At 43.2% G+C, this 13,965-nt stretch overlaps 1 protein-coding gene across 1 annotated transcript; it reads left to right on the forward strand.

The window, feature by feature from the left end:
- The first annotated feature begins 635 nt into the window (after positions 1-635).
- Positions 636-13,739, forward strand: LOC119279510. The gene is made up of 3 exons (XM_037560727.1): positions 636-939; positions 1,011-1,204; positions 13,239-13,739. Exons 1-3 carry the CDS (start codon positions 636-638, stop codon positions 13,737-13,739), a joined length of 999 nt encoding a protein of 332 aa, XP_037416624.1.
- The last annotated feature ends 226 nt before the right edge of the window (positions 13,740-13,965 follow it).

Below are 13,965 nucleotides of genomic sequence, written 5' to 3' on the forward strand. Positions count from 1 at the left end.
GGCTTGGAGCCTTGGATTCTCAGGAGAATATCGACACGGCCCGCGCACGGCGGTAAGCAGAAGCAGCCAACTCGACGGCTCAACAATTCCCCACTTCAAATCCTTTGGCCTCACAGGGGGGAGGATCGAGTAGCAGAACCATTGAGATTCCGTGCCTGGTGCCGGCTCTGCACAACAAGCGTATGCCTAAGGATTTCAAAGGCCCTCGTAAGGTTTCCAATTACAAGTCTGACCTCGAACTGGCAGGTTAGATTGAGAGTTACAAAATCACCATGGACATGTTGTATGTTAGCGACACGGTTTGTACTAAGTATTTAGCCATGATGCTGGAGGGACTAGCTCATACTTGGCTAAAGAACTTGTCACCTAATTCCATTAACACTTGGTCAGAGTTGAAGGAGCGCTTCATCAAACACTTCCAAGGGACCTGCAAGCGTCTGATGAAAATTGCCGATTTACAACATTGTGTGCAGCGTGAGGGGGAGTCAGCTCATCATTGGTCTCGCCGGGTCGCGGATATTATCCACTCTTCTGATGGCATATCAGCCGCCTAGGCCATCTTAGTTTTGGAGAAAAATTGCCATTTTGATCCTTTGGTTCAGAAGCTTGGGCGCCTCAAGCGGACGGTGCAGGACATGGGAGGTCTCGTGGATGTCCTTACCAGATATGCTGAGTTAGATACTACGAAGGATCCCATGTCAGATGACGAAAAGGCTGGCAAAGGTAAAAATAATGATGGCAGCAAGGGGCAGCAACAAAACAACTCAGGGTACACCAGCAACCATGGTAATTGGGGCAATGGTGGTAAGCGCAAGCACCTGGAGGGCGGCTCAGATTTTGTTGCCAATACCAACACCAGTTTTAAGAGACAAAGATGGAATAGTTCTGGGAGGCCATTCAATGCAAATGAAGCTCAAAATTTTGAGGAAGCCCTCAAAGGTCCATGTCCCGAGAACCGTACTCAGGATAAGCCTACGAACCATTCCTGGGAGAATTGTTATATTATGCAGCAGTTTCGCAAAGCAAGCTTACCAGAGTCACCATGGTGGCGGCGGTGGAAACCCAGGGCAACCTGGGGCTGGCGGCTCAAGATCTGGTTTTACCGGAGCCAGCTTGTCCGGTGGTTTTCATGGTCTTGGCAGCTCTGGATCTAGGTATCAGGGATCTAGCAATCACGGAGGTGGCAATCAGCACTTTGGCCAAGGTACTGACCAGCAGGGCAACCTGTCAGGTTTTCAGATTAATCCTAAGCAGTTAAATAGTGGGAGTATCACGTCTTTATGACTAGCACCTGCAAGCGGGATAGCAAACTCCAGAAGTGTGTTGTCAACTTGGTTGAGCAGCCGTGCCTGAATATTTGAATTGGTTAGAGCAACCAGTGACCTGGAGTAGGGTGATACGTCTCAAACGTATCTATAATTTTTTATTGTTCCATGCTATTATATTATCTATTTTGGATATTTTATATGCATTAATATGCTATTTTATTTTATTTTTGGGACTAACCTATTAACCTAGAGCCCAATGCCAGTTTTTGTTTTTTCCTTGTTTTTGAGTTTTACAGAAAAGGAATATCAAATGGAGTCCAAATGGAATAAAACTTTACGATGATTTTTCTTGGACCAAAAGACATCCATGGAACTTGGAGGCCAAGTCAGAAGAGTTTTGAGGGCTCCACAAGCCCTCAAGGCACACACTAGGGGGGGGGGCTTGTCTTGCGGGCCCCACGAGAGTCCACTGACCTCCCTCTCAGCTCTATAAATCCTCAAATATTCCACAACCACTAGAAGCGCCCACCAAAATACTTTTCCGCTGCCATAACCTTCTGTTCCCATGAGATCCCATCTTGGGGCCTTTTCTGGCACCCTGCTGGAGGGGGATTCGATCATGGAGGGCATCTACATCAACTCTATTACCCTTCTGATGAAGCGTGAGTAGTTTACCACAGACCTACGGGTCCATAGCTAGTAGCTAGATGGCTTCTTCTCTCTCTTTGATCTTCAATACAATTTTCTCCTCGATGTTTTTGGAGATCTATCTGATGTAATCTTCTTTTGCGGCGTGTTTGTCGAGATCCGATAAATTGTGGATTTATGATCAGCTTATCTATGAATATTATTTAAATCTTCTCTGAATTCTTATATGCATGATTTGAAATCTTTGTATTTCTCCTCCAATTATGAGTTTGGTTTGGCCAACTAGATTGGTTTTTCTTGCAATGGGAGAGGTGCTTAGTTTTGGGTTCACTCTTGCGTGATTTCATTCAGTGACAAAGTAGGGGTAGCGAGACACGTATTGTATTGTTGCCATCAAGGGTAAAAAGATGGGGTTTTCATCATACTGCTTGAGTTTATCCCTCTACATCATGTCATCTTACTTAAGGTGTCACTCCGTTCTTTATGAACTTAATACTCCAGATGCATGCTGGATAGCAGTCGATGTGTGGAGTAATAGTAGTAGATGCAAGCAGGCGTCGATCTACTTGACACGGGCGTGATGCCTATATGCATAATCATTGCCTTGGATATCGTCATAACTTTGCGCTTTTCTATCAATTGCTCGACAGTAATTTGTTCACCCACCGTATTATTTTCCTTCAAGACAGAAGACTCTAGTGAAACCTATGGCCCCCGGGTCTACTTTCCATCATATATTTTCAGATCTATAAACCAAAAAACCCAAAAATACCTTGCTGCGATTTATTTACTTTTACTTTGTTTTACGTTTCAGTAATATTTTATATATATCTCTATCAGATCTCACCTTTGCAAGTGACCGTGAAGGGATTGACAACCCCTTTATCGCGTTGGGTGCAAGTGTTTGATTGTTTGTGCAGGTGCATAGATTGGAGACTTGCTTGTATCTCCTACTGGATTGATACCTTGGTTCTCAACTGAGGGAAATACTTATCTCTACTTTGCTGCATCACCCTTTCCTCTTCAAGCGAAAAACCAACACAAGCTCAAGAAGTAGCAGGAAGAATTTCTGGCACCGTTGCCGGGGAGATCTACATCAAGCATACCAAGTACCCATCATAAACTGTCATCTCTTGCATTACATTATTTGTCATTTGCCTCTTGTTTTTCTCTCCCCCACTTCTAAAACGTTTTCAGAAAACACATTTTTTTGCCTTTCTATTCGCCTTCTTTCCGTTTGCCTTTGTCTTACTTGGTTTGTTTGCTCGTTTACTTGGCATAATTGTGTTTATTCAAATTCAGGAGCAAAGAGATTTATGGATCCTCATCCACTTGCTAATCTTTTTAAAAGATCCAATTACGATGAACCAATTGCTAGTGAATTGAGTGCACTAGATTATCTCTATAAGGTTTTGCTTAAAATTCGTGAATCTAAAAATTGTGATGAAGTGTTGAAACAAGAAAATTATAAAGTGATTCACGACTGTGCCTTGAATGAAAATAATGATTGTAATGATGTTTTTTTATAAATTCCATTAATCTCATGACTTTAATTTTGCTAAAATTCCAAGATAACCCCATGATAAAGAATTGCCTAGTAAGGATGAAATTATTGGTCTTGCTTCTATTACCGTGCCTCCTAATGATCCTTTAGAACAATATTTGCTAGACCATGAAAATGATATGTTTATGAATGAAAGAAGGGAGATAGATGAAGTATTCTTTAAACAGGGACCTATTTTGAAACACAACTTGCCTGTTGAAATTCTAGGGGATCCTCCACCACCCAAGGGTGATCCCGTGTTTGAGCTTAAACCACTACCTGATACTCTTAAATATGCTTATCTTGTTGAAAAGAAGATATATCCTATTATTATTAGTGCTAACCTTTCAGAGCACGAAGAGGAGAAATTATTGAAAACTCTGAAGAAGCACCATGCTGCTATTGGATATACACTTGATGATCTTAAGGGCATTAGTCCCATTCTATGCCAACACAAAAAAATTGGAGAAAGACACCAAGCCAGTTGTTGATCACCAACGGTGGTTAAATCCTAAGATGAAAGAAGTGGTAAGAAAAGAACTACTAAAGCTCCTGGAGGCAGGTATAATTTATCCCGTTGCTGATAGTCAGTGGGTAAGTCCTGTCCATTGTGTCCCTAAGAAGGAAGGTATTACTGTCGTTCCTAATGATAAAGATGAATTGATCCCGCAAAGAATTGTTACAGGTTATAGGATGGTAATTGATTTCCGTAAATTAAATAAAGATACTAAAAGGGATCATTACCCTTTGCCTTTTATTGATCAAATGCTAGAAAGATTATCCAAACATACACATTTTTTCTTTCTACTCCCTCCGTTCCCAAATAATTGTCTTTCTAGCCATCTCAAATGGACTACAACATACGGATGTATGTAGACATGTTTTAGAGTGTAGATTCACTCATTTTGCTCCGTATGTAGTCACTTGTTGAAATCTCTAGAAAGACAATTATTTAGGAACGGAGGGAGTAGATGGTTACTCTAGTTTCTCTCAAATACTTGTGCCAAAAGAGGATCAAGAAAAGACAACTTTTACTTGCCCTTTCGGTACTTTTGCTTATAGACGTATGCCTTTTGGTTTATGTAATGCTCCTCCTACCTTTCAAAGATGCATGATGGCTATATTCTCTGACTTTTGTGAAAAGAATGTTGAGGTTTTCATGGATGATTTCTCTGTTTATGGATCTTCTTTTGATGATTTCTTGAGCAACCTTGATCAAGTTTTGCAGAGATGTGAAGAAACTAATCTTGTCTTGAATTGGGAAAAATGCCACTTTATGGTTAATGAAGGCATTGTCTTGGGGAATAAATTTTTTGAAGGAGGTATTGAAGTTGATAAAGCTAAAGTTGATGCTATTGAAAAGATGTCGTGTCCTAAAGACATTAAAGGTATAAGAAGTTTCCTTGGTCATGCCAGTTTTTATAGGAGGTTTATTAAGGACTTCTCTAAAATTTCTAGGCCTCTGACTATTCTCTTACAAAAAGATATTCCTTTTGCCTTCGATGATGATTGTGTAGAAGCATTTGAAATACTTAAGAAAGCTTTGATTTCTGCACCTATTGTTCAGCCACCCGATTGGAATTTACCCTTTGAAATTATGTGCGATTCTAGTGATTATGCCGTAGGTGCTGTTCTAGGACAAAGAGTTGATAAGAAACTAAATTTTATTCAATATACTAGTAAAACTCTAGACAGCGCCTAGAGAAATTATGCTACTACTGAAAAAGAATTTTTAGCAGTTGTATTTGCTTGTGTTAAGTTTAGACCTTATATTGTTGACTCTAAAGTAACTGTTCACACTGATCATGCTGCTATTAAATATCTTATAGAAAAGCAAGATGCTAAACCTAGACTTATTAGATGGGTTCTCCTACTACAAGAATTTGATTTGCATATTATTGATAGTAAGGGAGCTGAGAACCCCGTTGCAGACAACTTGTCTAGGTTACAGAATGTTCTTGATGACCCACTACCTATTGATGATAGCTTTCCTGACAAACAATTAGCTGTCATAAATGCTTCTCGTACTGCTCCATGGTATGCTGATTATGCTAATTACATTGTTGCTAAATTTATACCACCTAGTTTCACGTACCAACAAAAGAAAAAGTTTTTCTATGATTTAAGACATTACTTCTGGGATGACCCACACCTTTATAAAGAAGGAGTAGATGGTGTTATTAGATGTTGTGTACCTGAGCATGAACAGGAATAGATCCCACGCAAGTGTCACTCCGAGGCTTATGGAGGACACCACGCTGGAGATAGAACTGCGCATAAGGTATTCCAATCTGGTTTTTTTTGGCCTACTTTCTTCAAGGATGCCCGTAAGTTTGTCTTGTCTTGCGATGAATGTCAAAGAAGTAGTAATATTAATAGACGTCAAGAAATGCCTATGAATTATTCACTTGTTATTGAACCATTTGATGTTTGGGGCTTTGACTATATGGGATTGTTTCCTTCCTCTAATGGGTATACACATATTTTAGTTGCTGTTGATTACGTTACTAAGTGGGTAGAAGCTATTCCAACTAGTAGTGCTGATGATAACACCTCTATTAAGATGCTTAAAGAAGTTATTTTTCCGCGATTTGGAGTCCCTAGATACCTAATGACTGATGGTGGTTCACATTTTATTCATGGTGCTTTTCGTAAAATGCTTGCTAAGTATGATGTTAATCATCGAATTGCATCTCCATATCACCCACAGTCTAGTGGCCAAGTAGAACTGAGTAACAGAGAGCTTAAATTGATTTTGCAAAAGACAATTAATAGATCTAGAAAGAATTGGTCCAAGAAACTAGATAATGCATTATGGGCTTATAGAACTGCATATAAAAATCCTATGGGTATGTGTCCATATAAAATGGTTTATGGAAAAGCATGTCACTTACCTCTCGAACTAGAACATAAGGCATATTGGGCCATTAAAGAGCTCAATTATGATTTCAAACTTGCCGGTGAGAAGAGGTTATTTGACATTAGCTCACTTGATGAATGGAGAACTCAAGCCTATGAGAATGCCAAACTGTTTAAAGAAAAAGTTAAAAGATGGCATGACAAAAGGATACAAAAGTGTGAGTTTAATGTAGGTGGTTATGTGTTGCTTTTCAACTCTCGTTTAAGATTTTTTGCAGGAAAACTCCTCTCTAAATGTTGAAACCAATGTTGAAACCAATGTGATTTTTTGCAGGAAGGTTCTTACGTTATCGAGGAGGTCTATTGTTCCGGTGCCATAAAAATCAACAAATTCGAAGGCACAAATCCGAAGGTGGTGAACGGTCAAAGAATGAAACATTATATCTCAGGTAATCCCATAAATGTTGAAACCAATGTGATTGAAACCGTAACCCAGAGGAATACATAAGGGACACTTTCCAGAACATTTCAGACTCCGAAAAGGAATAGGTATGTGGTATGGTAAGTAAACCGACTCCAAAACGTTCTAATAGCAATTTTTTCTCCGTTTGGGATATTTAAGAAAATAGGAAAATAAGAAGTAGTCCGGGAAGGACACGAGGTGTCCACGAGGGTGGAGGGCGCGCCCCCCTGCCTCGTGGGCACCTCGTTTGCTCTCGGACTCCGTTTTCTTGCACGATACTTCTTTTTGTCGGTAAACATTCATTATATAATCTCCCGAAGGTTTTGACCCTCGTATCACGCAAAAATCCTCTGCTTTTGTTTCAAGCTGTTTTTCTGACAGATCTGGATCACCATGACGTCTTCAAGCGCTCCCAAGGACAAGTTTTTTGAGAAGGTCATCAACCCCTACCTCGCGGAAGTGCTGCAACACCCTCAAACCATTGAGATGCGTGGGGGGTGCTGTACATCTGCGATGTTGAGGGACCAAGGAGGACCGGAAGCGTGGAGACAAGGCTTGAAGCAATGGAGCAACAAGTTTTCAAGTGCCAGGAGATTGTGGAACGTGGACTCGATGCCAACCACATAATGATCACGGAGTTCACCAACAACCACAAGCTGGATGGCGAGAACATTGGGAAGGCCATCTTCAAGCTTCACGAGAAAATTGAGCACCTCCAAGCCCAGATCTATGACCTGAAAAACCAAAACTGTGAGTATGAATACAGATTCAAAAGGATGAGTTTGGCTGCAGATTTGAGGATCCCGGAGACTCGATCATCCTTTTGTGATGGTGAGTCTATGCCTTGGAAGATGGACGAGAAGCCTACATCATCAACAACTCCATCATCATCACCTCCGAAGGAGACATATTCACATGGGTATGGGCACTCGCCTTGGCAACTACCAAGCTTGGGGGAGGTGCCCCGGTATCGTATCACCATCACACTCCTATCTTTACAGTTTTTCTTAGTTTGATCCTTTTGGTAACATCTTGATCTAGTAGAATAAAGTTTTAGAATGATCTACTTTTGAGTTTCGCTTTATGATTCCTCTATGTAACCGAGTCCGTGAGCTATATATAATAAAGATTAGTCTTGAGTCAAGGGCTTTACTATCTTGCTATGATCTTGGCAAACATAGTTTTGGTCATCGTTGCAATTAGTAGGATGTAATAAAGAAAGAGAGGTTCTCACATATAAATATACTATCTTGGACATCTTTTATGATTGAGCACTAATTAAAATATGACATGCTAAAGAGTTGATGTTGGACAAGGAAGACAACATAATGGGTTATGTTTTCTTATATCCGAAATAAAGTATATTGTCATGGATCATCCAACATGTTGAGCTTGACTTTCCCTCTCATGCTAGCCAAATTCTTTCCACCAAGTAGAGATACTACTTGTGCTTCCAAATATCCTTAAACCCAGTTTTTCCATGAGAGTTCACCATATCTACACATGGATTGAGTAAGATCCTTCAAGTAAGTTGTCATTGTTGCAAGTAATAAAAATTGCTCTTTAAATATGTATGATTTATTAGTGTGGGAGAAAATAAGCTTTATACGATCTTGTGATGTGGAAGAAATAAATGCGATGGCCTGCATAATAAAGGTCCATATCACAAGTGGCAATATAAAGTGAAGTTCTTTTGCATTAAGATGTTGTGCATCCAACCCTAAAAGCACATGACAACCTCTGCTTCCCTCTGCAAAGGACCTATCTTTTATTTTTGTGTTATACCTTCATACAAGGGTCATGGTGATCTTCACCTTTCCTTTTTACATTTTATCCTTTGGCAAGCACATTGTGTTGGAAAGATCCTAATATATATATCTATATATATCCAATTGAATGTAAGTTAGCATGAACTATTATTGTTGACATTACCCTGGAGGTAAAAGGTTGGGAGGCAAAACTATAAGCCCCTATCTTTCTCTGTGTCCGATTAAAACTTCATACCCATAAGTATTACGTGAGTGTTATCAATTGTGAAAGACTAAATGATAGTTGAGTATGTGGACTTGCTGAAAAGCTCTTATATTGAATCTTTCCGATGTTATGATAAATTGCAATTGCTTCAATGACCGAGATTATAGTTTGTTAGTTTTCAATGAAGTTTCTGGTTCATACTTGACATTGTGAATAGATTGTTACTTTAGTATAAGAAATCATATGACAATATTTATATATGTTGTTGTTATAAGAATGATCATGATGCCCTCATGTCCGTATTTTATTTTATCGACACCTCTATCTCTAAACATGTGGACATATTTTCCGATATTGGCTTCCGCTTGAGGACAAGCGAGGTCTAAGCTTGGGGGAGTTGATACGTCCATTTTGCATCATGCTTTGATATTGATATTTATTGCATTATGGGCTGTTATTACTCATTATGTCACAATACTTATGCCTTTTCTCTCTTATTTTACAAGGTTTACGTGAAGAGGGAGAATGCCGACAGTTGGAATTCTGGGCTGGAAAAGGAGCAAATATTAGAGACCTATTCTGCACAACTCCATGGAAGTTATTTTTGGAATTAATAAAAAATACTGAGCGAAGAAAATACCAAAGGGGGGCCACCCACCGTCCACGAGAGTGGGGGCGCGCCCAGGGGGCCTGGCAGGCCTCCGATGCCCATCTTTGGATATATGAAGTCTTTCACCCTGGGAAAAATGGGGAGGAAGCTTTCGGGATGAAACACCGCCGCCACGAGGTGGAACCTTTGCGGAACCAATCTAGGGCTTCGGCGGAGCTATTCTGCCGAGGAAACATCCCTATGGGAGGGGGAAATCATCACCATCGTCATCACCATCGATCCTCTCATCAGGAGGGGGTCAATCTCCATCAACATCTTCACCAACACCATCTCCTCTCAAACCCTAGTTCATCTCTTGTATGTGATCTTTGTCTCAAAACCTCAGATTGGTACCTGTGGGTTGCTAGTAGTGTTGATTACTCCTTGTAGTTGATGCTAGTTGGTTTATTCGTTGGACGATTATATGTTCAGATCCTTAATGCATATTAATACCCCTCTGGTTATGTACATGAATATGATTTGTGAGTAGTTACGTTTGTTCCTGAGGACATGGGAGAAGTCTTGCTATAAGTAGTCATGTGAATTTGGTATTCATTCAATATTTTAATGAGATGTATGTTGTCTCTCCTCTAGTGGTGTTATGTGAACGTCGACTACATGACACTTCACCAGTGTTTGGGCCTAGAGGAAGGCATTGTGAAATAATAAGTAGATGATGGGTTGCTAGAGTGACATAAGCTTAAACTCTAGTTTATGCATTGCTTCGTAAGGGGCTTATTTGGATCCATATGTTTCATGTTATGGTAAGTGAGGGAGTCCTGGACTACGGGGTGTCCGGATAGCCGGACTATCATCATCGGCCGAACTCCAAGACTATGAAGATACAAGATTGAAGACTTCATCCCGTGTCCGGATGGGACTTTCCTTGGCGTGGAAGGCAAGCTTGGCAATACGGATATGTAGATATCCTACCATTGTAACCAACTCTGTGTAACCCTAGCCCTCTCCGGTGTCTATATAAACCGGAGGGTTTTAGTCCGTAGGACGAACAACCATTACAACAATCATACCATAGGCTAGCTTCTAGGGTTTAGCCTCCTTGATCTCGTGGTAGATCTACTCTTGTACTACCCATATCATCAATATTAATCAAGCAGGAGTAGGGTTTTACCTCCATGGGGAGGGCCCGAACCTGGGTAAAAACATCGTGTCCCTTGTCTCCTGTTACCATCCGCCTAGATGCATAGTTCGGGACCCCCTACCTGAGATCCGCCGGTTTTGACACCGACATTGGTGCTTTCATTGAGAGTTTCTCTGTGTCGTCACCGATAGGCTTGATGGCTCCTTCAATCATCAACAACAACGCAGTCTAGGGTGAGACTTTTCTCCCCGGACAGATCTTCGTGTTCGGCGGCTTTGCACTGCGGGCCAATTCGCTTGGCCATCTGGAGCAGATCGAAAGCTACGCCCCTGGCTATCAGGTCAGATTTTGAAAGCCTAAACTTCACGGCTGACATCCGCGGAGACTTGATCTTCGATGGATCCGAGCCACAGCCGAGCGCGCCGCACTGTCACGATGGGCATGATTTAGCTCTGCCGCCGGACAGTGCCCTGGAGGCCGCACATAAGTCCGCTCCGACCCTTAATTCGGAGCCGACCGCGCAGATCGAGGACGGATGGCTAGACGCCGCCTCGGGGGCTGCAACCTTTACGGCGATGGAGCCGAATACTAACCTTGTCCCTTGTAAAGCCCGTAACTCCGAGGTGCCGGACTCCTTGCCGGACTCCGAACCTCCTGCGCCCCTACCAATCGAATCTGATTGGGCGCCGATCATGGAGTTGACCGCCGCGGACATCTTTCAGCACTCACCCTTTGGGGACATCCTGAATTCACTAAAGTATCTCTCGTTATCAGGAGAGTCCTGGCCGGACTGCGGCCAGGCCGGTTGGGATACGGACGACGAAGAAAGTCAAAGCCCACCCACCACCCACTTTGTAGCCACTGTCGATGATTTAAAAGACATGCTAGACTACGACTCCGAAGACATCGACGGTATGGACGACGATGCCGGAGACGACCAAGAACCAGTGCCTACTGGGCACTGGAAAGCCACCTCAACTCATGATATATATATGGTGGACACCCCAAAAGGGAGCGATAACGAGGAACAACGGGACGCAGCGAAGGATAATTCCCCCGAAAAACAACCAAAACGGCGACGCAAGCGCCGCCACAAGTCCCGCCTCGATAACAACAACACCCATAATGACCCAGCCGTAGAGCAGGGCAAACCAGTGGACGGCGAACATGCAACCAAGCAACCATCCGAACAGGATGAATCGGACAATCAGCCCATCCTCGGCGAAAAACAACAGTCCAGACGATCTCATGCCGGACACACCATCGGAGCATAAGAACCTTCACAAAAGGCTTGTCGCCACTGCAAGAAGTTTGAAGAAGCAGAAACGGAAGCTCAAAACAGCGGAAGACATACTCAAAATGAGGTGGAGCAAAGTACTCAAGACCGCGGACAAATACGGCAATAGCCATCTAGCAAAGAGCTACCCGAAGCGCAAGCTGCTGCCCGAATTCGACGAGGAGGCCGTAGAGCCCCCACAATCAAAAAGCAAAGAGGCCGCCTGGCCGGATAGACGACCAGATGACAGGCCAGGAGCGGCAAGCGGCGCCGCACACAAGCCGACACATGACACACATAAAGATCCTCGCAAAACAGATGGCCCGGTCAGGTCCATTTATGGGCCAAAAAAGAGGGCCCCAGGAAGCAACACAACACGCCGAGTGTTCGAAGATAACGGCACACCTAAATACAGGGGCGCCGCACACCCACTATGTTTCACCGATGAGGTGTTGGATCATGAATTTCCAGCGAGATCCAAGCCCGGAAACATAGAGGCATACGACGGAACAACAGACCCCGGAGTCTGGATTGAGGATTACATCCTACACATACATATGGCTAGAGGAGACGATCTCCACGCCATAAATATCTACCCCTCAAGCCAGCTCGGCATTGGCTCAAAAGCCTCCCAGAAAATACCATTGGAAGTTGGGAAGAGCTCGAGGACGTGTTTAGAGCAAATTTTCAGGGGACTTATGTCTGCCCTCCGGATGCAGACGATTTAAGTCACATAACCCAACAGCCCGGAGAGTCAGCGCGCAAATTCCGGAACAGGTTCCTCACCAAAAAGAACCAAATAGTCGACTGTCCGGACGCCGAAGCCCTAGCTGCTTTTAAACATAACGTCCGAGACGAATGGCTCGCCAGACACCTCGGCCAGGAAAAGCCAAGAACAATAGCCGCGCTAACGAGCTTCATGACCCGCTTTTGCGTGGGGGAAGATAGCTGGCTGGCAAGATGCAGCACCAGCGACCCGAGTACATCCAAGATCAGAGATGGAAATGGAAAATCACGGCGCAGAAAGGATCAGCGCCGAAACAAAGAAAATGGCCCAAAGAACACGGCGGTCAATGCCGGATTCAAAAGCTCACGGCCGAACAACAAAACACTGCCTCTTAAGGACAACAGTGACGAGCTATCCAACCTCAACAAAATTTTGGATCGGATATGTCAAATCCACAGTACCCCCAGGAAGCCTGCAAACCACACCCACCGAAATTGTTGGGTCTTCAAACAGTCCAGCCGACTCAATGCCGAACACAAGGGGCTTGACACGCCAAGCGAGGACGACGACGAACCCCACCAGCAGAGAGCCGGAAAACAAAAGACTTTCCCACAAGAAGTTAAAACAGTAAACTCACTTCATGTGATTATACGGAACAATAGTGCGGCACCCGCTAAAGTACGCGTCGCACGGTCCACCCCAGCGGAATCCCGAGATTGGATGTCAAAACCAATTACTTTCGACCACCTGGATTATTCCAGAAGTATTCGAAACGCAGGATGGACTGCTCTGATATTGGATCCTATAATCGACGGACTACAATTTACACAAGTCCTAATGGATGGCGGCAGCGATTTAAACCTGCTATATCCGGACACAATCCGCAAGTTGGGGATAGACCCTATTAAAATTCGCCATAGCCGCACTTCCTTCAAAGGAGTGACGCCAGGCCCTTACGCCAAGTGCACGGGCTCCTTACTACTAGAAGTTGTGTTCGGATCACCCGACAACTTCCGTCGTGAAAAGCTAATCTTCCATGTCGCCCCATTCAAAAGTAGCCATCAAGCACTATTGGGACGCGAAGCTTTTGCCCGCTTTAACGCAATACCGCACTACGCGTCTCTTACACTTAAAATGCCCGATCCACGCGGCATCATCTCATTAAAAGGTTGTTCAAGACCCCGGACAAGACTAGGCGAGTTCGGCATACATAAAATAGGGGCTCCCTAGCCGTATACCCCTTCACAAGGGGCTGCGCGTACGAACAATAAAGAGCCAATAAAAGCTCAACTTTATTCATTCATTCATACTTTGTTTTCAATACATTTTTTGCACGATTTCTTTTCAAGCTAAGTTCCTCTCTTTTATAGATGAACAGCGTGTACACCCGTCCAGGATACGGCACAACGGAGACACAGGCGCAGACGTGCAGCAGGGATCCGTGGCAAGGATTCTT

This window comes from Triticum dicoccoides, chromosome 3B (genome assembly GCF_002162155.2).
Source record: "Triticum dicoccoides isolate Atlit2015 ecotype Zavitan chromosome 3B, WEW_v2.0, whole genome shotgun sequence".
NCBI lineage: Eukaryota > Viridiplantae > Streptophyta > Magnoliopsida > Poales > Poaceae > Triticum > Triticum dicoccoides.